Below are 25074 nucleotides of genomic sequence, written 5' to 3'. Positions count from 1 at the left end.
TCCATATGATTTTCATCAACTGAACGAACTCAGTTCGGTTTGGAGAGGTTTTGGTGTTTTGCATCACTTTTTGCGTCTTTTTTTGTTTACGTTTTGAAAATCTTCATTGTTCTTTGAATTTTTGTTAAATTATCGTCAATATTACAATATATCCTTCATTTTACCAACTCCACAGCTCCATCAGATGCTAATCTCCTGTTCATAACCAAAATACTTAATTAATTCTCCCAATTTCCATATAATTTCAACAAAACTTTCTTGACACTCATGTTCAACAAGTTACTTTCTTATAAAACAACAAAAATAAACAAAATACAAGAATAAGAAGCACAACAAATATGCACATCCGTTTTTCTGCCGGAATTGGCACTTTCATATTGAATATCAATTATACCGGCAATTGGTGAATAATGATGAATTGATGGTTTTGAATGATTTGAATTTTTTTGATTTTTTTTGGTTTAATTTGGTTACTTAGATTGAATTTTGCAATTTGAGAAAAATTAATGGAAAGGAACTAAAAAGCAGTAATTGGATGGAACTCGATCAGAAAGTGCTCAATTTGTTGTTAAGTAATTGAATGTTATAGTTGGAGATTGCAAATTATCCAGAGTGACAAAAAGAGCATATGCAAAGAGGAGACTCTCTTTGAAGCATTTAAGAGTTCAAAGTTCATACTTACTTCTTATGTGTGGAGTCTAAACAGAGTGGAATCTGGAGTATCGAGCCATTTATAGGCAAATATGCCAAAGGTGAGAGTAAGACTTCTGTGATCGATTGGTTAGGCAACAGACCGGAAATCTGGATTCCTCTGTTGTGAAAATGTTGTTTCGATTCTCACCAAAGCCTGATCTCTTAATCATTATATAGAGGGTCGTCCGAAATGAACATTATGGATTCTAACCCGATCGGCACTGTTTGAAATGATGAACCAAGTGGCAGCCACTTGGCAAATCCGGTTGTTTTTGCCATTTTAAAGAGTGCCGATCGGGTAAATAGCTAACATTGTCTTTTTTGTCCCATTTGAGTTAGATCCAAGTAGCACAATGAAGTCGTTAGAGCATCGCTATGTCACTACTTCGATGTCAAGACGGTAGAATGCCCTGATGACTACATGACAGCTGATTTGAATTCAATTTAGCGACGAAAAATGCAAATTACCAAATCATGCTCTTTCGTCTCGTCTCAGTACTAAACTCATCGTATACCTATTAACTTCCTGAAAACAATATCAAAAGCCTACTAAGTCACAAAAAAACAAACAGAATATAAAATTTCAATTAATTTATTTATTTTTTTTTTCACATCTTAAAAATTATCCATAGAATTAACAAAACATGAGAATTTTTTTTTCATAACACTTCCTCATTTCTACTTAATATCAAGGTAGAAGATCTCTTTGATCATTTTGCAATTTTTATAACAAATACAACTGTATTTACACGAATGTCAATGAAAACAAACAAAAAATAAAAAACGAGATTACATTTTGGTATTATTTGGCTGTGTGTTCCAGATATTAACTTTAAAGTGCTACATCTCTATATTTTTTGAAATCATCCTGAGATTGATTTCCTAAACTAGTGCTTGTATTAAAATATGCGCTATTTTGGTTCATAAAATAATTATTTGGAGGTGCCATAAAGTAAGCTGGATGATGAGGATAATTGTAATAAAAATATGCAGGATACATTGGTGAATTATAAGCCTGAATATGATGTGCTGAATAAATATCGTCAGTCAGAACTATTCCAACATTCTCTAAAGACACACAATTCCTTCCTAGACTTTTCTTATGCTGAGTTTCTGATGCCTGATTTTGTAATTTGTCTCTCGAGCCTTTAAAGTCCTTCTTTCGAGCATTTTTCGAGAGATTTGTTTGTAGTCTCATTTCATAGCTGCTTAAGCTTACACTATCTGATTTATCCTTGAGTTTCGATGGTGTGTCTGCTGATCTGACCATTGTTTGGTTCACAAATCGAAGATCCAGAAGAGATTGAGTTCGTTTTGCTGTGAATGATAAGAATGTTATGGATTAGTTATGAAAATGGATGGGAATATCAATAGGATTTGGAATTTCGGGCAGTTCTTCTGAAACTAAGTTCCGTGACTTATAAGTGAGTCTTTAAAATCATCAAGTGTGTGGCGGGAATTATGGCAACACACGGAATCATCCAACTAAGGTGTTGAAGTAGAGTGTAATCTGAGGTATGGAGCCATATGTATTGAAATTAGCCAGTGGAAGGGTATGACCTCTATGACCGAAGATTATGCAACAGATCAGACATCTGTAAACCTCTCATTTATGAGGACGTGGGTTCAATTCCCACCAATCGATCTGTCAATATAACTCACGACATGGATTCGCCCAATACTCACGGCATTACACATACAGTCATAAGCGCATCTAAAGGAAGATCAATATCCGAAATACCTGAACAGATACATCATATGATGCGTCAGACTAGACTATAGCAATGCATAATTGATTCGCATAGATTCCCATAGAATCTCTCAAATAAGTTATTTGAAATAACCCAAAACTCTATCCAATTAAAAATAAATTAAGTCATCCATACCTAATGGTGTATTAATCGGTGGTCCAATATACTGTGACGGATTCATACCAAATATACTTGCATCAAATTCATTCTGTGAACCATAACAGCTCTGCATGTAACTTCGATTATCTATGCCACCAATGTATTTTTCAATGCAACCATTACCAGTCGCAAAATTGTCACTTTCTATTTCCTTTCCCGACGATGACACTCTTTGGAGTGTTCCATTGTTTACCAAGTCACACGTTGCCGGTGTTGATGTTAGTTGTAGTCGACTTGCTAATGACTCCAATTGTTTTAAAACTTTTTTCTCTCGACGCCATTTAATGGCCAATGGTAGAATATGAATTAAAATTGCACAATTTATTATGAGTCTTATGAAATATGTTATGACTTCAGTCAGTCCCTGATTGTACTCTGAACCCTGTAAAATATAGTTGTTATGTAAATATTTGTTGGGTTAGGACAGTGGTGGGCAATCTGGGTGTCGCGACACACTGAAGTTTGAAAATCCCATGAACTAAATGCCGTGTGGAGTTTTGGTCAAGGCTTACCACTAAATTGTGCCACGAATAATAAAAGGTTGCCCACCACTGAATTGATATCTTGGAAGGCAAACGACGTAAAAAAATATGAAATTTCTGGCTCAAGGCTAAAGTGAATCTGGGTTGAGATTAGATTTCACTGAATCTGGTTCCAGGCAGTGTTGTGATACGGCCTGATTTTATCGGTCGGCCAAAAACGGCGGGCCTTTTTTTTTCAAAAAGTTGGCCGATAAAATCGATGAACGACTGGCCGATTCTCTCGGTAGCCGAAATCGGCCATTACAACTCTGGTTCCAGACTAGAGTATTTAACAGACAATGAACAAGCACACTTATGCAAATGAGCGCCATGCTCATCAATATAATTGAGTATGCTCATGAACATGCTCCTTGTCTGTTAAAGAGTTACGCCTGCCAAAAGCCAGATTTTTCGCCATTTCTAAGTCGTGTGCCTTCTATGAATCTCTGCAAGAATAATAAAATCACGTAAAATCTTACCCAAAATTGCATCATAATCAGCCATAATTCTGGAATTGTTAGTATTGAAAATGTAATAGACCATATGAGTAATCCCATAGACAGTCGTGTCGCTAATCCATTAATAAGAACAGTCGCTGATAAAAATAATATAAAATATATGATGCTTAAAATCACTGATATATATTCCTTCTCGGGTCGTCTCGTGTCGAGAATTTTCGATAATTCACAGGAAAATGCGATGAGATAAAGAAGCTGTAAAGGTAAAGTAAATAAGCATCAGCAAATATTGCTACACATCTCTTAACTGTGTCTTGACTAATTACATTTTAATTCAATAACTGTTAAGTCTTTGTTGGATATGAAATGATTTTTTTTCGGCAGAAACAAAAAGTTAATTGGGAGCGAAAAAATAATAAAAAAAAGAAATGTGGAAGGTAATAATTTTATTTCTTCAAGCCATCAAATCAATGGCATATTAATCTTGAATATAAAATCTCTCTTGAAATTTATACATGCTTATGGTTATTTCCACGCCTCATAATTTCTCATTTGTGACACGTGGTTTAGTTTAAAATTGAATAATTTTTCAAAAAAATTAAACGTGAAAAAATTTTAAATTTTAAATTAACCGTTACTGAATTTTTAAATGGATGGCTGTGCTTAGTGACCGGCATTAGGTTTCACTTTTTGTGATGGATATGATTTTTGGGTTAACGACCAAATAACTCTTAGAAGGAAGCTCTTAATAGAGATCACTTACTTACATACTTCGCTGACTGTAAAGATCAGTTGTGATCCATGACCTCCATCAGATGTCGCCTAAAATCAGTTCTATAGCTGTATATCGTTTGCTAATTTCCGATTCCAAATGCAATACTATCTCGATGGATAGCTTCTTTCCATGAATTCTATGGCCGTCCACGTGACCCAGAGCTCGAGGTCGAGTCGTCTCGTGTCGACTACATATGAGTCGAGTCGAGTCTAGTCGAGTCAACTTCAAGCTCTGACGTGACCTTTTGCCATCTACAAAGTCTGCCTTTAAGACCTTATCTATTGGAGCTTCCACAGTTCTTGCCTATCGAAGCCTGTTTACTTGTGTTGCATTTAGCATTGAAAATTGTTAAGTTAAAGCCACCAATAGAGCCAGCTAAAGCCGACACCAATGTGAGGTCATGGATCACAAATGCTCTGTATGACCACTGAAGTAAATAAGTAAGTAGAGGTTAGAGCACATGAAATATAACCATTAATTTATTATGTGCATCCAGAGAAATTTTCAACAGTAATTGATGATGAGCATCGTTAACTTGAAATATGCCAAATTGCCCCAAAAAATTAATTTTGGCAAAAATATTCTAATTAATTAAAAACTTCTTTCTGTTTGGTCAAGCTTGCGGTACTCAATCTTTTAAGTAAAATAACAAATTCCTGATTTCATTTAACAGTGCTGTATTCTGAGTATTGATTCAGGTCATTTAATTTAATAGTTGACTGATCTAATCAATTGAGATTCGCACCTTTGCTAAGTCTTGATAAATTGTTTACTCGGATTAAGCTTGCTTGATTTGCAATCGTTGAATAGTTTTCAGAACGCGTGACTGGAAAATCGCAAAAATTTCCGTGTTGTTCTTGGCACAGTATCGAGATTACCTTTAAAGTTATGGTTTGTAGCAGAGCTCGAAGTCGACTCGGAAGGTCAACTCGGCTCCTTACAAAATTCAAGTCGAGTTCTAGTTCTGTTCAAAACTTAAGATTGATAAAAGTTTGTCATCAAACTGCAATTTTGTTCTTTTGACCTATCAAAGACTAAGCATGTTGGTTATTACTTAAAACTCAATAGAGTATGGTAAGTAAATCTGACGTTGTAGATGCCAAAAGATCACGATCGGGGTTAAAGATTTCATGCAGTGAGGCTTACAAATGAAATTGGCAAGTGTAAGGCTGTAATTGAGATAGCTACAAGCGCCATCTGAGTAAAGTCATGGCTCAACATTAATCTGTAATACCATTGAAGTAAGGGAAGTAAGTTATGACTAAGTCTAATTCGAAAAAGATATAAATTTGAACTTTCATAGTAGTCTTTCCTGGAGTTTCGGATTAACAAAGCCTCGAAATCAAGACCTGGACCGAGATTATATAGGAATTTCCTGAAATATCGGTCTTGATGAATCTCGAGACCGAGAAGTGTTAGTCTTGGAATTGGGAACTCTTAATTCTTAGTATCTAATATATGTTTATTTTGTAGAACTGTTTGCAATTTAATACATCTAGTAGCAATCTAATTTAGTAACACTAGGTCATTAGGTCGAAGTAGAATAATATAAGGGGTATTGAACTATATGCAGGACAATCTGCCAATACAAGTGTATGGTCTTTATGTTCGCGATAGACAACAGACTAGGAATTAGTGACCATTCATTTTGTGAGGACGTGAGATCGATTCCCATTGATTGCCGATCTCCCATTTTGGATTATATAGACTATTTACAATATGATAAGGATTCGTACCAAGCTCACCACGATAAACATTCAATATTTAAGTCCAAGTTGCTTAATTAAGCTATTTAATACTGACATATTCTGACACAATTTCAGACACTTAAGCTACATAATCTAAATAGCTGACTCTAATTCTGACAAAATATCAAACAAAACTAACAGCGCTGCCAACAGATCATTTGAATTTAAGCAATAAAAGTAACATTTCAATAATTATTACCAAATTGATCTCAATACTTTGATGATTTTAAAGCCTTAAATCAGATTTTCTCGATAATTAAAATTGACCATTATTTCACACTTTAAAATCCATCCAAATTGACAGAAAATCTTTCATTTATCGCTTCTTTTAAGCTGGAAATGTTTAATTATCATAAAGTCCATGAACTTTTTTCTTAAAGAAATTAAAATGTTTATAGGCAAAGCACGTGGTTGACATTCTTTTGTGTTGAATGAGTCAAAAAAAACAAAATTAATATTCACTGCCAATGCCTCAACATCTACATGTAAATGGAAATAAATGACTTGATAAATGAAAAGTTCTGATGTAATTTTGTGCCTATTTATAAACAGTGATGAGACTGAATTTGAGTCATGACATTCAGCTACGATCAACACTTCTAATTATTGACAAAGTTAAATTGGATATAGGTATAAGATGTGGGACTAGATACGCAATAAAAATTATTAAAAGAAGCAGAAGTGTGTCAGAGAAAGAAACAGCATCTTCCTGAGTCATAAAAATCACAGACTATTTTTTTGGATATAAAACTTCAATTTATATTCTTTGAGAAATCAGATTAAAAATGGGCGGGAAGCTGTAGTTGATTGATGGGAATATGAGAAGTTTTGTTCGTGTTTTGTAAGTTTTTTGGGTCATTTATTGGATTAAAATGAATATTTTGGGGGACCGTTCCTAGATTACGTAACATGAAAAATTGGCATTATGAACAGCCCCGCCCTCTCCTCCTCCTCCTTTCTAAGAGTGTTACGTAATAAGAGAACGGACCCTTATCAGATTCTTAATATTTCTAGTACTAAACACAATGGAATGTAACAAAATATTAGGTCATAATATTCTTTGAATTTAAATCCCATCCCGATCAGCACAGTTTATTCATTAAGACACCAGTTCGTCGCTGTATTAACGGTAGGACACGATATTACCCTGACGACACCATGACAGCACAACGATGACACCATGACAGCAACATGATGGCACCATGACAGCAACATGATGACAACATGACAGCAACATGATGACACCATGAGAGCAACATGATGACACCATGACAGCAACATGACAGCAACATGACAGCAACATGATGACACCATGATAGCACCATGACGGCACCGGGACGACTGATTTCGAACCATTCTTACAGCGAAAAATGAATGCTGCTCGGGCATAAATAACATTGTTTTCCCTAAAAACATTTAATAACATCACAATATCTGCTACTGAATTTCATGATTGACAATCATTGGTGTTATGACAGCATCAATTAAAATTACACAGTACTACAACTCAATCAATAGGCTATGAGTCATGATGTCAAGTTTTGGTTTTAACTGGATGACTTGAAGGTTTTTATCCAGTTTTTTTTATTTAACAAGATGCTGATTTACTTTTTTTCAATGTTAAAGACTTGTTGGCTTAATATTTTTCAACACTTTAGAAGTTGCGTGTCATTGTCCAGTCTGGCAAAAGGCTCGGCTGTAAACTAGTATGCGGAAGAATTAAACTGAAACTGGCATTTAGTTGTACTTATATTTTAAATGAGTTTATTGCTTGCTGTCTGACTGTAAGATAAGTTTTGTAGATATGAGTTAATGATGTTGTATTGGAAGTTTGGGTCATGAAGGTTAGTCAACGATATAGTCTTAATAATGACAAAGGGAAAATGGAGCTTTAAAATCCCTAAATTACATTTGATCCATGGAAGTACTGAGCTCTGGTCAAGTCAAGTCAGATGCAAAATCCGAGTCTACTGCGATTTCCCAAGCAATACAATCAACTTCCACGCGGAGGTGGGCTCGACTAAATGTTAATAAACGTATCCATGACTTTGCTGCTTCCATTTATGTCACTCGAGTTATGATACCTATTACATCATGTTTCCCACTATATGTGCCATAAGTTCATCAAACTTCATACAGTTCATTCTGTATTCAATAACAATCAATTCTCCAACACCTTTAAATGCTCCATAAAGCATCATTCTTTTTGCAAATTCAATTCAAATTCACTTCCATGCATCCTTGATAATCACAAAACATTACAAATTAAAAATCCCATAAATAGAGCATGTATATGGATCACTAAAGGTGTGGGATGTAACAATACTAAAGATTCACATATTCACAGTCACTCCTTTGCAATTTATTGAATTCGATCTATCCATTGTAACCAATTCATTCATAACTTGTAATTTTATATTCAATTCAAGGCAAATAAATCAATATACTTGCTGCATTGTCTTGAAGTAGTCATTAAGACTCAAAAAAAATTTAAATTTCGAGGTATTTGCTATTGAAGCTCATTCTGCTTGCGTGATTATAAAGAATTTATTAAGTATACCACGAGAAAATAATTCTGCAATGGAATTTGATGTACCGTAAGGGGTAATCCAAAAAAAAAAACAACAACACTTCAGAGCACCATGACACACATTTGAAATAAAAGTGTCTGAATGTATCAATGGCAAATTTGGCTATTTCGTCAAAAAGGAAAAAGAGTTATGCTAATAATAGGCAAATTACTCCATAAATAAAAGGCATTTTATATGCGTGAAAAAGAAGTGAATGAGCTGACCAATTGAATAGTTACAGTGAGGAAAGGTGAGAGTTTGTGGCACGGATGGAGTTAGGAGGGGTTTGATAGGGTCTGGATATTCATTGCAGATTGAATTGTTTTTGACTCAGAGTCTGCAATGCAACATAATTGATATACAGGTAGAAATAATCGGCTAAAGCTTGTCAAAGCAAGGTTTCCGCTGGTGACCCCTTCTGCAGTCCGCCACCTTCCACAATGTAATCAAGTTAGCCACAATTTTTGACTCGTGAATGCATAAATCATGGAATTGCTGTATGAGCAACGATGCAAAAGTGCTGGGAATTAGAAACTGGCAGAAGTTATCTAAAGTCAGATTCAGCTTTCGACGAATTCTTAATGCGGCAATGGGCCCCCGTGCGCCTTCGCCAATGAAGTGAAGTAGTAAGAATTCATAAATCGAATTGGCATGACTAGATCAATAGGCTCGATTGATCAGTATTTGTTTTTTTTACCATCCTCCCACAAAAGACTCTAACTAAGCCACAATGTGTCATTATTGAGGGTCAACTCGACCTTGACCGGCACAAATTATTCATGGTAGCTTATTGATTGATATATGGCATATAAGTGCAAATTTTCATGTTAATTGCCATCAAAATTGCCACTTGAATGCATTGTGTCTGCCATTAAAAACTTGTGCCGGTCAGGGACATCTCAATTCTCAAAAAATGGACTAAAGCAATTAAATTAATGCCTCGAATAGCACAAATCGGTTAATCGGTCGAAAATCTGGTCTCAAGCAACCTCAAGTCGGTGTGACTCTGAATCGGTACTGGATTCAATTCAAATCCGGCATCATGTCAGAGTTATGCTTTCCCGGAAGATTTTGGAGACCGTGTCCCGGTCCCGGTATCGAGAAAGCATAGTCAGAGTCACGACAGCTTGATCTCAAATTTCGGATCGATTGACTGACTAACTCATGCTATTCGAGTACATCCCCGATATCATGATACATCCAAAAAAAAACTTGACACTAACGCCATACACGAATCACTTTTATATGTGCGAATAAAAGGCAAATTAAATATGCAAAGACATAACAGTTATTCTATAAATAAGTTTCTTACAACAATGATGATGATTCATTCACTTACCAGTGATAGACATGCCGCGGAGAGGCAAATATAGATGAAATTTTGCTTCAAAAATTGTTTCAATTTTGCCATGACTTGTGTATTTAATCTCATAATTTACTTCTCTTCTTCTTTTAAACTGAACTGAATGGCTACAAATCACATAAAATTGTAGCTATCAAAAGTGATTTAAAATTGGTGAAAATTGCGTTGCTTCTTCCATTATCTTTTAGGCTTTTAATTTTCGAATTTTTAAATGCTTTATTACAGCTGTTTATTATCACATAATCATAAAGAAGTTCACCGTTACTGTTGCCTTTTGTGCTTAAAACTTTCACTTTATTTTTTATTTGCATTCACAAAATCTTAAATTGTTTTAAGTAAAATTATCACCTTATCATTGAGATAAATCTACTAGATCTAATTAAATTTCTGTAAAAAAAAAGAGAATTAATAATAATTTACAATTAGTTAGTCATTCATATATCTCGGCGGTTCACACTAATACTCGTATGTGATTATAATGATTCATCAAGGCGCGCGTATGTGAATAATGAAAAAAAAAAAGTTTTGTATGAAAAGAAATTCACATGAATTAAAAACTTAATTTTGAGCGCAAATTCTCATGGAAATTAGTAGGTATTGTATGCACTTTGGGTTTGATGACTGGATTATTGGCATGTTTCTCGTGCGATACAAATGATGAAGAGGCTTAGTGGAACTTTAAAAGCTACGTTCCTTCTTCATTTGTGTCGCTCGGGTTAATGGTGACTATTTTATGATTTGAATAATTTGTAAAATCAATTTTCAATCAAAGGCTAATAAGTGGTGTCTTAGGTTAAATAAGCAATTTCTAAACGGCTCTTTATGACGTCTGACTTTGTCATTATCATCATCATCATCATAAAGGAATGTTTAAATAATAAATGATGTCTGAATGATGAAGTTGTGGAGCGCTGTAGGAAGACACAAGGCATCGAAAAGTTGGAAACAGGGTCGGAAAATCGGTGTCATCAGGCTTGCGTGACTTTGACATTGAATCGGATTCGGCCAAGCCCGAGTCTTTACTAAACTAGACCTTGACAATGGCACCAAAGTAAGTCGAAGTTGAGGACATTGCCTTTCAATGAAGGTCCAAAAGATTGAATTTTATATTTTTGAATGTGATTTCAAATTAAAATTTAACCGTTTTTTATAATTTGAATATCAACTGCCACAGAAAGTTTGAAAATTCTAGATCTAAAGGTCATTTTTAGAAGTGACATTAAATTGGATTGAGCTCGACCTTTTACTGTAACCTAAGCTCTAACAAGAACACGATTACGGAAATTAAGGTCTAAAACACTATTTCTACATCCCGAGCAGCAGAACAAAATTGCTAGAACATCGCTCCATCGTAATATTAACGGAAAGATGTGCGGGTGCTCTGACGGTAATGAATTTTGCTGCATTATGCTGTTCGGGAGAGACATCATTTGTGATCCCACCTTAAAGATGACAATCTATAATACAGACAAAGCAACAACATCTCAATTTACACTTGAAATTCAATAGAAACCCAACCATCCCAATATCAAAAAAATTAAAAACTTTGTCCATAATTTGAAAATAATACCCAATTAATAAAACCATAAAAATGTTAGTTTAACACTTTGTTGATTAATGCGTGGGATTTAATTTATTTTCCTGAACATTCTTAAGCATTTGATTCAAGTTCCGATGATTTTTCACACAGCACAATAGCCAAGGTCACTGCATTTTATTTCACAAATTAATCACATCTCATTATTCATCACTAAATTAAAATTGTCCATTAAAAATTGTTTATTTACTTTCGAATTAATGCACTAATCATGTCGAGAGAAAATGCGCTCTTATCTCTCAATCAAAGCATGCATTGAGAGGTCGACTCTTACACTACATATCTTTTTTTTATTTTACATTTCTTGTCTTGAATGAAATTGATTGAGAAAGCTCTGTTTATTGTTCACTACATAAGAAGGCTATAAAGCCAACTAAACTGTGCAAAATTTATTTTTTTCGTAGCTGCTTTGGGTGGGCGAGCTTGTTTTTTTCTCACTTTTTAAAGCTTAATATTGTAGAAAAATATATTGGTGTTCATTTGTAATTTACACGCGTAAATATCATTCCGGGTCTTTTTTGTGGATAAAAAAAATATTTGCATCAATTGGTATCAATCATCTTTAAGGCTATTACGACTATACTGTGACTATCTTGATATATATCTTGTAATGGACTTCATTATGAGTAAACCTAAAGAATACCCATAGGGACAAAAACACTTTATGACTTAGTAGACTAAGTAAAAATGTCCGAAAACCAGGTCCCTAGCTGACTAGAATCTGGCTTGAAGCCAGAGTCATGTTGATCTTAGAACAGATTTTCAGCTATTTTTACATCATGATCTTTTCGGGAATTGTCTTGTTAATGAGTTATTCTAATGATGTTTTGTCTACTCGAGTTCCTGAGTACAATGGACATTAGTCAGAGAAGAGGGTTGATCTCAAATCTTCTCCGTAGAATACAACACATTTGTGTTAAATAATTGAGCCTCGTTCTGAGTTTAAAAGGTCGTTTGAAAAGTTGTGATTCGCATTCTGACTAGTCAAGAATCAGATCTGGGAAATTCTAAAGTGAATTTATATTTACAATGACGCGAGAAACTAGTTTAAGAGTCATCAAACTTTTTAGAATGTGACACACTATAAATTATAAGAAAATTAGTCTCAAGTAAAACTTATTATTAGCAATGATGACGTTTATTATCAGAAACTTAAGGAATGACCCGAAATTTTGTAAAGTTTGTCAATTTTTAAATTTTTACACAAATTCACAACCCAAAATGCCTGAAAGTCTCTGGCGTGGAATCAGATTTGATAAATTTCAGCTTTATTCCAGAATTACGTAGGCCTGGATATCTTTACTTATTTTTCTAGACCTTTTTACTTTCGGATAACTAACACAGAACTAAATCTAAAGAATTTTGACTTTACCTAGAAATTGGTTAATCCCCGAACAAACAAAAATTAAGCTCAATTGTATTGATTGAGTATACTCATGAGTTCGATCATTAAGAGGTCAATGAATATGCTATTATCAGCTAAGGATCATTGTCAAAATCTATACTAAATCTAATCAGGACATCTGGTCAAATGTCACTAACATTGACACTTAGTCAAATCCATGCAACTAATTCCAACACCTAATCAAACGCACCCAACGCGCAGCACTGATTACCAACAAATTAAAAAAACACAATCCACACTGAGTTAATTGAAATTGAATACAAAAGAGCGTATGACTTTCCTCCATACATATTGATTAAAAAAAATGTAAATTACTTTAACTGTAAACACATGATTCCGTAATGCTTTGGGAATATATATATTTAGATTTACCACAATACTTGTGTCATCGATGTTGCTAAATTTATTAATTCCACTGCAACATCCAAAAAAGATTTCAATGCTGTTTATTTTTCTTACACACAGAATATCAACAACCGACCGACTTTATATCATAATTCCGTGGAAAATAAAACAAAAAAAAAAAAAAAATAGAGAAAAAATTATGCAATGACTAGCGCGAGCGATGTTTCTACCGAGACTGAAACCACGAGTATTTCTTATGGCTATAAAAAAAAGTATATAGTAAGTCTGAGAGGTGTGTGGAGTGAGAGAGGTGAGTTAAAAAAAGTTTGTGAGAAAATATGAAGCTTTTGTTTTGTTTTTCGTTTCTTTTTGAATTCAAAAAAGTATTTGTGAATGCATAAGAGAAGTAGACTAATCGTTGTTGACTTGAGCGTAATAAATCAATGACCCTATCAAAGAAATCTCAATAATTATTAATGGGAAAAACATTTTGTTAAAAAAAAAAGTTACAACTTATGTATACATATCAATTTACCTACTCGAAAAAAAAAATTAAACGAGTATAATTTGTGGTCAATTATGAGCAATGGAAGCGCATTATTATTGTGCTGAGGTTGGATTTGCGAAACGTCTGTCATTTTGGGTGTCTTGACTCCCGAGCGACGCAATGCAGAGAATCTCATTTTTCCTCGGTACAAAAACGAGTCGAAATCAGTCATCATTAGGGTCCCGAGATCCCGGAATTGAGAATTTTCTAATACCGTAATCCCGGGATTGAAATTTTGGACCGGTATTGAAATCCCTAGTCATCATGGTATCGTCAGGGCAACTTTACATCTTGTTGTTAATGCCGCGACTTAGTGTTCCCATTTGAATACGTTGTGCTGTTCCGGAATGGCTGTTATAAAATTTGTTGCTGTTTACGACTCGAGATCAACAGTCACTCTAGTGTTTTTGTCATTAGATCAACTCTTTATCCCGAACAGCACACCGTGTTCACTAAGGCATCACTGTGTCGCCATATCAATCATACGACGCGAAGTTGCCTTAACAGAAATTGACAATGAGACAGATTTTTGTTTTCAAAAATCCGGTTTATAACATTGTGCAATTCAGACCCGAACATTAGGCCATTATTGCTAGACGCGAAGTTGTCTAGTGGGCACCATGTCAATGCTTTTCAGCCCAATTTTAAAGCCGAAAAACGCAATTTGTCACATTGTGCTGCTCGGAAATGCTACAAACTCTAAGTTCTCTTAATTTTAAATTTAATTAGCAATTCCGTTTATCAATTCATGGCTAAAAGTGCAATTTCATCATAGATTCCTAGCCAATTCCATTCCATTTCAATGCCACGTTCCTTCTTGCAAAAAAAGCTGACAAATTTACTTGCAAAATATCCACGAGACACACTTCATTGCACAATTGTCGATGTCATAATGACAGAACTCATTAATTGGAATTTCTCGAATTTCTTTTAAGCTGTAGTTTAAAGTTCCAACCATGTAAACAAAATGAAATACACACAATGCCGTGTGGCACTTCGGAATCTGTACTGATTACGCAGATTTTCATGTTTGTACATCCAAAAATAAATGAATATTAAAAAAAGAGTCGCAAAATATTTAAGTACGTAATTTTAATAATTTTGTATGCAGAAATAAAGACGTCAAATCGGTTGTAAATAAACTTGAATTATAACTTTCGTTTTGTGCTGGAATTCGATATTTTACTGGCAAAAGTAATTTCGTTTTAGGGCGATTTCCTGAATGGAATAGCTGCAATTGACTGCATTTTGTCTGTTTACTAGTCTTTCTGTCTGTTTGTCCGTCTTCCTGTCTGTTTGTCCGTCTTTCTGTCTCTTTGTCCGTCTTCCTGTCTATTTGTCCACATTTCAAGACTGTCGGAGTATCCTCAAGACGCCTTCATTCATCGAATTCCTATACCACAAATTAGTACAGCACCAAAAACTCTGATTCCATATGTTTAACTCAAAAACTATCAAAATAACTCCAACATCTACCAAACATGTCAATTAAAATCAATAAAGCTCCTTGAAATATTCGAAAAAAATCCAAAAAACACTTCAGCTAACTAGTAAGAACTCAACAATTCTCAATAACATATGGACACGTCACGACACATGAATTCCACAAACATTTCCTCATAAACTACACGGCAAATGTGATAGATAATTTCAAAATGTTTTTTTCAAACGAGAAACTCAAGTCACAAAAAATATCAATGGTTAACATGTTTAGTTAAGCTTTTTATGGTAATCAGTTCGTAAGAATGCGAATAGTTTGACTTGAGTTTGACGACATAGAAAAGACGATATTGACAAGGGAAGGTTTCGTTTGGAAATGATGTCTTTCTGTTTATAAACATGATGAAATGGTCAATGTTATCTAAGGCTTCTTTAATGAATTTATGTGACCGAAATCGAAAGCGGAACTGAAATTGAGACCGAGACCGATAACGGTACCAAAACCATGGTTACAAAGGAATTCTTCGAAGTTATGGTTTCGAAAAATCTCGAACCCGATTTCTTACTAAAGGCAGAAATCTAGAACAAACCGTGCCTTAAGAAAGGAAACTGATTATGACTTTATTTTGATCAACCAGCATCTAGACAGTGTTTTCGCCTAAAGCACATCTAGTAATTGATTTTGCCTTTTGCCTTTTTCATTGAACAGTCGATTTCAAACTGTATCGAAAGCTATTCAAAAATTGATCCAAGACGGTAGGAAAACTTAATATATTTGAGAAGATCTAGGTCACTTGCGAAGCTGCAACTGGATTTGGTTACAAAATACTGATTGCTTTCTTTGTACATGTTGATATCGGAAATCGTCGGTTGTAAGCCCTACCATCCCTAGTCTGATTATGGTACTGCCACCCTTCAGACAAGGTAGTTTGGATAGGCTTTTGCTCTATCCTTTAATGTACACATCCCGGCACATCGCTCGATCGCCAGCGGTTTATTTAGCGATATCAGAGAATACCACGATCCTTGGTATACACTTGACGTTTGGTTAGCTTCGGAGTCAGATTTCGGGTTCCTCAATTCCCTAATTACTGGTGTTTAGCTTTAAAAAGATTAAGCATAGGCAACGGCTGGACATATCTCTGACTTGGAGCATGGTTGTTAAAAATGCTTTCCATCTGACTCTATTTGCACAAAGCTTGTACAAATTCTCAGTTTTGGCATCGAACTAGCATTTCTTCGTTACAGTCCTCGTCTCTTGGAGCACCAGGACGACTTTGCCCTTGCGGATTTCAACCAAGGGCAGTAAAGCAAGCTGTTGTCTCTAACATAGACTGGATCGTCGGAAGTCATTTGCAAACAGCCCAATCAGTTCAATCAAAAAAATAATATTTTCAATTGCAAGTTTTAAGGTTTTTATTCCAACTTCATAAATTCATCAAACAAATTTTTAAATTCATTTTTTTGTTCAATTCTTTTTGATTTTTTTCATCATTTATTTAATAATAATACTTTTTAAAATATGACATTTATACAAGTGCACGATGTAATGTATGTATTATAAATTTTTTTGATACAATATGTGCTTTTTAGAACAATATGCGCTTACTTGAGACCAATGTCGAAATGGATATTAAATAATACTCATAAAATTCCTTAAATGAGCAATTAACACACAGAATGTTCACTTCTGGCTTATTTAGATAAATATTAAAATAAAAGTATTTAATCTATTCCATTTTGATTTTAAAAGGTCGGAACTATATGAAATCGAGAGATCAGAGTTACTATCAGAGGTCATTTTACATCATATATCATTAACAAAAAAAAAGTATAAATGAGGAAATTACTTCTTTATTTATCGTTTACATTATTTTTATCTTATCTCCTTTTGATATTTGGTCAACAGCTTCAAATTCTCTCTTGACGATGGTCTAGCGACGTCCAAAACGAAGGAAAACGTGATCCACCTGTTGAATTTTAAAAATACATATTCAAATGATTAGTATTGATATAAAGGAGGACATTCAATAATTTATATACATCAGTCCTTTTGCCAGCCATGCTTGGATTGTTTACTAAATCCTCTGATCGGACCATCAATGCTAAAGTTTTTTGGGAAAGAAATTCATCATTTATTAAATAAATTCATTGACATTTTTCAGTGGACATTCGGAAATGACGTCAAGTCTTACAATTTTCTGCTAGGTAGTGGACGTCATTTGCGAACGAACCCTAAGACAAATTTTGCAAGATTTCATTTTTTGCATCTAGATTTGTTACAAATCTTTTATTGCACACATTTCACTTGGTCACAATTAATTTACATTTACACATCCAGATTTATATTGCGGCTTTTGGGATTATTCATGGATGACGTCGTAAAATGAAGGATGGCTAAGGTTATTGGACATTATGTCGAGTTTTTTTCACTGAATCTATAAATGGACGCAAAATTCACAAAGACAAATGGAATTAGTCTGGTTTAATGAAAAGCTCGAAGTTGACTTCAACAGACGTCATTTATGAATAACTCCCCTTATCTGGCTTGATACATTGCAATTTACACTAATATTACCTAACTTAAAAGAATTGCAATTTTTATTTAATGGCTAAAATTAGAATATTTATTAATTGCATTGCGTTTTATCTATGATATTAAGGAGGACATCTAAAGAGTTTTTGAGCATGTTATGAGATGTTCTTTGATTGCTGAGTATTTTAAGTGCAAGAAATTTGCATTTTTTGAGCAATTTTTCAAGACCTACAGAAATTCAATAAGCTAGCTATGGATTTAATAGCAGGAAATGAAGTTGCAAGTTGGAAAAAGCGACACAAGGTGACCATATGGAAGTTCCATATGGATTCCAAACAGAATCATGTATTCCCATGTGTCGCTCTGTAGTTCCTCTTGTAAATTCAACATTCATGCTTAATAATTCATCATATTTCTCATGTCCGTTTGAAATTCAGCCATCAAAAGGTTAAAATCTTGCAAAATTTTCTGAATAAAAATATAAAATGTTTTTGAGGTTAATTTTGTGCTACCTGCGGCTTCATTTCTGATGTACTGTGATAGGGCGGAACTTAATTGATTTGAATTCTCCAATGCTAAACATACTTTTTTGATGTGCACTGGCATTTCTTCGATGATACCCTGAAAGGATGTTTGGGAGATATTTGTGATTTTATTATGGATACATAGTTGGATATATTGTGGAAATTATGAGTGATTAAAATGGGTTAAGCTTGGATTTGACTTTCTGAAATACTTTATTGCTGTATATCCCGAGCGACACAAATAAAAAGGCTCAGTCATGGGGCATATGGCTGGCAAATTTAGGCCACTTCCATTAGGTGGATAAAAGGTTTACTGAGCCTTCAAAGTTGCATGTCAGAGCCTTCTTCAACTGTGTCACTCGGAGATTGATGGCAAAAAATCAATTTGAATGCTGCAAGCTGGATTTAATTTTACAGAATTTTTCATGAAATTCTTCGAAATGTTTGGATTAATTACTTCAAATTAATATGATTTAATTTGATTTAATGACTGTTTATTAATTGATTTAACGACTATTAATGAGAGATTAATAGATCCTCTGGCAATTTCGAGTTAATTTTGTAGGAATTTCAGCTTTAAAAGTAATGTTTGTAAACAAACATCCAGTAAAGATCCAGTAAATTGAATTTAAATAGTTTAAGAACTTAATTTAAGTTCAAAAGCTCCATCATCAAACAGACAAAAGTCCATCATCAATTCTGACAGCTGTTTGACTTTTCAGTTCCATAAAATCCATTCCAAAGTCAACCCAACTTTAAAATATAAAACATAATTAAATATTTCGGTAACATACGGGTTCACAAAGAGGTGGCATGCTGCCGCTTGACACTGCTACAGGCGTACTCTCGGTGATGAAGGGAAATGCACAGAGTGCAACAAACAATGAAAGAATAACAACTTGTTCCTGCATCATAGTTAGTTTTGTTGTGTTGTGGGTAGAACTAGATTGGATAGAAATCAGGAATTGTGATTGATATAATATTAATCATAAATCAATGGGTGATAAGAAATCTGGTGTTTAAATTGGATATTGGATGCTAAAAAAATCAATTTAAATGCTTGGATGCCGTCGTCATTAAAATGTTATTTTTAAGTATGCAATCGGAATTAAATTTTTTTTGCTTCCAAACTCAATTAACGTTTTTTTTCACGTGCAATTAAATTTCTACGTATATACACACACAAGCAGGTATGATTATTGAACTTTTTTTTATAAATATGTTCTATGACTTTTCGATTTTCCACACCAATTGTGCCCAATTTCTTTTGATCCAATTTTGATTCATCATTATGAGCACATAATTGTTGAGTTGGTGGTAATTTTGCTAATCATAAGGATTGAGTTAAGAATCACTTTTGTACTGGGGGGTTGGAAGATTGGAAGTGTTGAAGGGAACATGCTGACTGGAATATTGGGAATCTGATACACTAAACCGACTTTTTAGCTTTCTATCCTTAAATGGACTTGTTATTAATTTGACTAGTTGTATGTTTGATTTTAGGGTACAATCCTAAGCTTAATTCAGAACTCAAAATCGACTGGAATTGAATATGTGAGTCTAGTTTTTCACACTAAGTTCCACTCGAATTAGAGCTCTAGTTCAACTAGAAGCTCATTTTACAATGGTATTTTAAGTCATGGTTTATAACTGGGCATACATGCTAGTCGAATAGAATATTGAGCACTTGGCTTAGTGACTCCAACATTTGAATCCTTGAAGTATCGACTATTTGCAATGATTGAAAAGTCGGTTTGAGAATTGAACCCAAATCCTTATAAATGAAAGTATTAAAAATTCATCTGCTTTTTAGCCATATATGCGAACTGCACAACGTGTTGGTCTGGACAACACTATGTCTCCATATTGATGGTAACACGCTAACATTCCCTAATGGCACCGTGACACAAAGTGGCACTTATGGCACCATAATGCCGATGAATACAGTTCCCCAGATTGTCTCACAAGGAACAGCCACCAAAACCTATCTCAAGCACTAACAGATTTGTCTACATATGTCTCGACACCCAAAATTCTAATCAATTCCAACACTGCACATAGAACAGTTCTTTTTTTGCAAAAAAGCACTAGCAATTCTGTATAAACTTACAGATTTCTTCTAAAAAAATTCCAAATGGATATTCACTCAAAGCAACAAAGTTTTAACGACGTTCAGCTATTATCACTAGTCAAGTAGCACTGATTGATTCTATTGTAGATTGTTTCACAAAATAGAAACTTTTGTTCTCTTACTTTATTGAAAACTGTAATCCGCTTTTAGTCCAAAAGAAACACAAAACTGCTATGATGGTTGTTTGATGATCTCCAGCTTTTTATATAGGAACAAAAAAGTTCTTCGTGAGTATTACGACAATTACCACTACGCATTCGCAGATTGTGATAACCGATTATTGCCGATAACGACATTCAATGTATGGAATAAGAGAAATCTGATGTTAAAGGACAATGTATGGATTAATGTCTTTCAATAAGGACTTGAAGGAAGTTAAAAAATTAAGAAAAAAGGAATTAAGATTTTAAGCCTGAATAGCCACAACATGCGTTATATTGTTTCATATAGAAAGCAAATATTTGAGTACGGAGTCTCTAATGATTTTTAAAAATGTCACAAACTCATCATGAGATTCTTGGGAAATCAAACAAAAAATAATAAATAGAGGTAGCCATAAAAATTTCCCAGGTGATGTGTATCATTTACTCACTTTTGTTCCATTCTTTTCTTTTTTTTTCATAATTTTCATGCGAATTGAAAATTGTGCATTTCAAGCTTATCAAAAATCATTGTTCCATGACGTCTTCATGTACATTTTAATTGCCGTGACTTAAATATTGTTCTAATTTTGTGATTCGCTGACTCAAGATTTTCATATTTGATTTATTTCATCATTCAGCACCTCAAATATTTTGTTTTCATCTTTCTTTGGCATCATTACGTCATTATTGTCAAATTGCTTACGTCTTGCGATGTGATTCATGTGTGGGCTGTTTAGTTGTAGAGCGTAAAATTCTTCAGCCATTTCACTCGAGAGATTACATGATGTTGGATTTGGCAAAATGGTGAGTTAGACCTTTATTTTGTTATGTGGGCATTTATAGACTTAGAATTAGTTCATAATTCCTAGTTTACAGTCTATTTTTAGGAATTGAGGGGATTTTTGAGAATTATTAATAGAAACTTGGTAAAATTTTGCATATAAAATACAATTTGGTGCTGTAAACAGAATGATTTAAGGATTTAAATGTGGATCTGTGATCAGTTACAAGAAAAAGTCTTGATGAAGCAACAAACAATTGCATTGAAATTTCATTTGGTAAAGACCAGATTTAACTCTCGTAATATACCGCAGCTGGTTATCATCAATTTTAACCCTACATACTGTACTTTAGAGAATCTAAAGTATGTATTCGGTCTAGAAAAATAAGTTATTAGAACAATGGACAATTACTACACTCAGACGGTACCAACGCTCTAACCACTTGGCCATTGCCGCTTTTTCGCTGCTTCCCACTCAGACGGTACCGATGAAGAGGAATTGGAAAAGCCGAAATCTAAGTCCGAAGCAGACCAAATGTCAAATGCATACCATCTCGTGGTATTTCCTGTTACCATATATAATAAATATACCACTGGTGACCAAGCCCTGTGACGGGATAAGAGCTTAAAAGAATAAAAAAATCCAATTCAAACCCTGCCTGAAGGATGGTACTCCCGAAGAAAGCTGTAGAATGATAAAAATTAATCAATTAATCAAGATACCATATGAGCCAGTAACAGAGTCAGATGGAACGCCTTTTGTAACAACCTAGGCTTCAAGTCGGAGCATGGTTCCAGTAAGTAAGTATATGAGCATGATAATTGCCAGTTCGGTGCCAAGAAGACGGTCTAAAATCTCATGTAGAGATGCTATCGATAGAGATACCATTCCATTTTCTAAGTTACTTACTTCCTTGATTATAGCTCATTTAGATCCATTGTCTCGCGTAGAGAACGTCTGAAACTGACTCTATCCTTTGAGAACATCTGCCAGTTTCGAATGTTGAGGAATTAAGGGTCTTTTTCTACACATCCAATTCAGGCCAATTCTTTGGTCAACCTCGAGATATTTTGCCGTAAAATCCGGAAAATTTGTTACTGCTACTGGAGCACTAGCATTGCATTTGGTATCAGTAGTTGACAGATGGTATCCAGCAATAGAGTCAACTTTAAGATAAGGCGGGTCATGGATCGAAATTGATCGGCAAAGTAAGTAAGTAATTGCCAGTTCGAGCATTTAAATTCGTCAATATAGTTAATTTCTTCTTTTAATGTTAATAGCCTAACCTCAAAGATTCAAAGGAAATTATGCATCAAATACCATCATTAACCCAATTCATTGCCATTTAACCATTACAATCAAATGTTAACATTTCATCAATTTCCAATAAATATTTTATCATATGAAATCAAAGAGCACTTTTTCCGTCGTTGGAGATATTTATTCGTACATAATGACTTAACACATGTGTGTTAAATATAAATTTATGATAATTCATAAAGGCCATAAATGTTATCGACATAATGATTTCAACTTGATATAAATCAACGGCTATACACAATAATGTTGACTCAGTTATAAATTTTAACACAAAATTCACTAAAAAATTGATTACGGATAGAAGGGAGTCAATAGGTGATGCATATAAAGTTATTATATTTAAATCATATTCATAATGAAAAAAAAAGAAAGAGATTGACATGCGGCAAAAGGATTTACAAACGTCAGAGAGAGCAGTTGATGAAACATTTTCCCTAACATGATGTCATCTCAAACTAACAGTTATAATCTGAATAAATTTTACTTGACATTATTATTATCATTCTTATTACTATTATTTTTATGTGTATGAGCTATGAATGAGTGGAATAAAATGAATTGTGGGAGCTTTTACATCCAGTTAGAACGAACGCATTTGTCTTTAGGTCAAATGTACTGTAAAGAATTTAACTTACTGGATGTTTAACAAAAGTTGAAATTGGGGAAGATTTGATTTGATCTGGTATATTTAATGTTTTTTGAGTGCTGGATCTCATAGTTATGTCTGGTTTTTATATTTTAATCATTAAAAATTCATAGGTTTAATGTCCATTTAAACCGAAACTGCCAAAAATTTGTCAATAACTAAGTTTAAAATGGAATTATATTGTTACAGTAAATAAATATCAATAAAAATTGATTCTTAACTGTTTTATTATGTCTGTGAAGTTGTTTTGCATTGCAAACTACTTTGATTTATCATATTTAGGTTCTTTTTCTAGCTAAATCATTGGTTTTCCCATTTCTGGATCTTCAATCTAACCTTCACTGGATCTTTTATCAAATTTTCATTTAATCTCTTATTTTGTTGTCAGATTTTGTCTTTTCTGGATCTTGTCAATATTATCTTTTGCAAAATTTCAATTCATATTAATTTTTAGCTTCTTTTATGTCCATAAAACCAAAATATATTGTTTATCATTCACTGGATCTTTGTTTTTCCTGATTTTTCTTCAAATAACTATAGTTCCTTGTCAACAAGACAAACCACCATCCAAATCATCTTCCCCAACAAAGTCATAATCCGCTTAAAAATGTATCACATAGAAACAAAGGAAACTATCAAGATTAAACACTTAGGTCAGGAGATGTTGATGGAAAATATTAAAGCAGTAATTCCCATTTCTATCCCCGACCATCATCATATTTATGATGACATAATGCATCATTCTTTCAATGTCCCTTTCATATTCGCATTGCCATACAAATAAAGTTAATATAGTATCTTCTATTAAATCTCCATTTACAGAGCATAACGTGATTTTTTGCTTGACTTAATCTTATTGCACAGATTTTTTTGTGTAAGAAAATTGCATTTACAAGATCAAAGCTTTAGTGTCTTCATTGTAATGAATTGTCTCATTTTTGCTCGTTTCGCGATTACCTCAAACTGCTTACATCCAATAAAGACGTCAATTCTAATTTTCATGCTGAAAATATAAAAGTTGATTAACTGTAATTAATCAATCACATTAATCTCATCAATAAACGTTAAAAATTAAGAGAATTGCTTGCGCTCATTAGACTCCCCGGTCATTCATGCGTTGCTGATGAACTCTTGTAAATTATCCAAATAAAATATTTTTTTTTACAACCCTCTAAAAATTGTTCAATTTAATTTATTGCTTGTGTTAATATTGCGTTGGACATGATAATAAAAATGGTCAATTTTTAGACTTTTTTGTGATGAATTTAAGGTTGCTGAGGAAATATTTTCATGGTTGCTTTAATTTATTTAAGAAATTTTGTGGTGAAAAGTGGAGCAAAAGAGTTAAAGATGCAGAAATAAAGGAATTCAAGCTGAGGTTAATAACCTTGGAATGTCATTAACCGCTTGCCGTGTGCGGTTTTGATTATGGAAAACCACTTGTGACACGAAAAGGTTTGCATATCACTGAATTAAAGGTGAATTAAAAGTTTTTAACGAACTTCTAGAATTTTGAAATTTTTCAAGAAAGATTCAAATTTGGAAAAACTGTTGATATTTGAATTCGAATAAACCAGGTGGGTAAAGTTTTGGACTAAAGAGCTCATGAGATTGCAGTTT

The 25074-nt window shown here is 33.8% G+C and overlaps 2 protein-coding genes across 4 annotated transcripts; both read right to left on the bottom strand.

Annotated features, from left to right (window-relative positions):
• Positions 1-1299: 1299 nt before the first annotated feature.
• On the bottom strand, positions 1300-13715 carry Rcd6 (Reduction in Cnn dots 6). Of its 3 annotated transcripts, none has more exons than XM_070650619.1 (5): positions 13356-13715; positions 10015-10425; positions 3604-3837; positions 2580-2985; positions 1300-2010 (listed from the first exon to the last, which is right to left on the bottom strand). In XM_070650619.1, exons 2-5 carry the CDS (start codon positions 10105-10107, stop codon positions 1526-1528), a joined length of 1218 nt encoding a protein of 405 aa, XP_070506720.1. In that variant the 5' UTR covers positions 10108-10425; positions 13356-13715; the 3' UTR covers positions 1300-1525. The 3 variants fall into 3 exon arrangements, with proteins under 3 accessions (XP_070506720.1, XP_070506719.1, XP_070506721.1); XM_070650618.1 differs by having other exon boundaries at positions 13413-13715; XM_070650620.1 differs by lacking the exon at positions 13356-13715 and adding an exon at positions 11826-13305.
• A 3492-nt stretch (positions 13716-17207) lies between these two features.
• Ms (neuropeptide receptor myosuppressin) lies at positions 17208-20726 on the bottom strand. Its single transcript, XM_070650352.1, has 5 exons — positions 20686-20726; positions 19227-19374; positions 18421-18529; positions 17416-17477; positions 17208-17342 (listed from the first exon to the last, which is right to left on the bottom strand). The coding sequence occupies exons 2-5, from the start codon at positions 19344-19346 to the stop codon at positions 17307-17309; spliced, it is 327 nt and encodes a 108-aa protein (XP_070506453.1). The 5' UTR covers positions 19347-19374; positions 20686-20726; the 3' UTR covers positions 17208-17306.
• Between the last annotated feature and the right edge of the window lie 4348 nt (positions 20727-25074).

This window comes from Chironomus tepperi, unplaced genomic scaffold (genome assembly GCF_022539635.2).
Source record: "Chironomus tepperi strain 1889 unplaced genomic scaffold, CSIRO-AGI_Ctep_v1 contig_445, whole genome shotgun sequence".
Taxonomy (NCBI): Eukaryota; Metazoa; Arthropoda; class Insecta; order Diptera; family Chironomidae; genus Chironomus; species Chironomus tepperi.
The sequence above is the reverse complement of the archived record's forward strand: the minus strand, read 5'-3'. Positions and strand labels throughout refer to the sequence as shown.

Excerpts from the sequence above, each read along its gene's own strand:
- Rcd6 (XM_070650619.1), bottom strand. The coding sequence starts at position 10,107 with ATGAGATTAAATACACAAGTCATGGCAAAATTGAAACAATTTTTGAAG. Across the intron at positions 2,986-3,603 it reads TGATTATGATGCAATTTTGG|GGTTCAGAGTACAATCAGGG; the intron begins GTAAGATTTTAC and ends TATATTTTACAG. Across the intron at positions 2,011-2,579 it reads ACCGATTAATACACCATTAG|CAAAACGAACTCAATCTCTT; the intron begins GTATGGATGACT and ends TATCATTCACAG.
- Ms (XM_070650352.1), bottom strand. The coding sequence starts at position 19,346 with ATGATGCAGGAACAAGTTGTTATTCTTTCATTGTTTGTTGCACTCTGT. Across the intron at positions 17,478-18,420 it reads CATCAGAAATGAAGCCGCAG|CATTGATGGTCCGATCAGAG; the intron begins GTAGCACAAAAT and ends AAAAAACTTTAG. Across the intron at positions 17,343-17,415 it reads TGGCTGGCAAAAGGACTGAT|GTGGATCACGTTTTCCTTCG; the intron begins GTATATAAATTA and ends AAAATTCAACAG.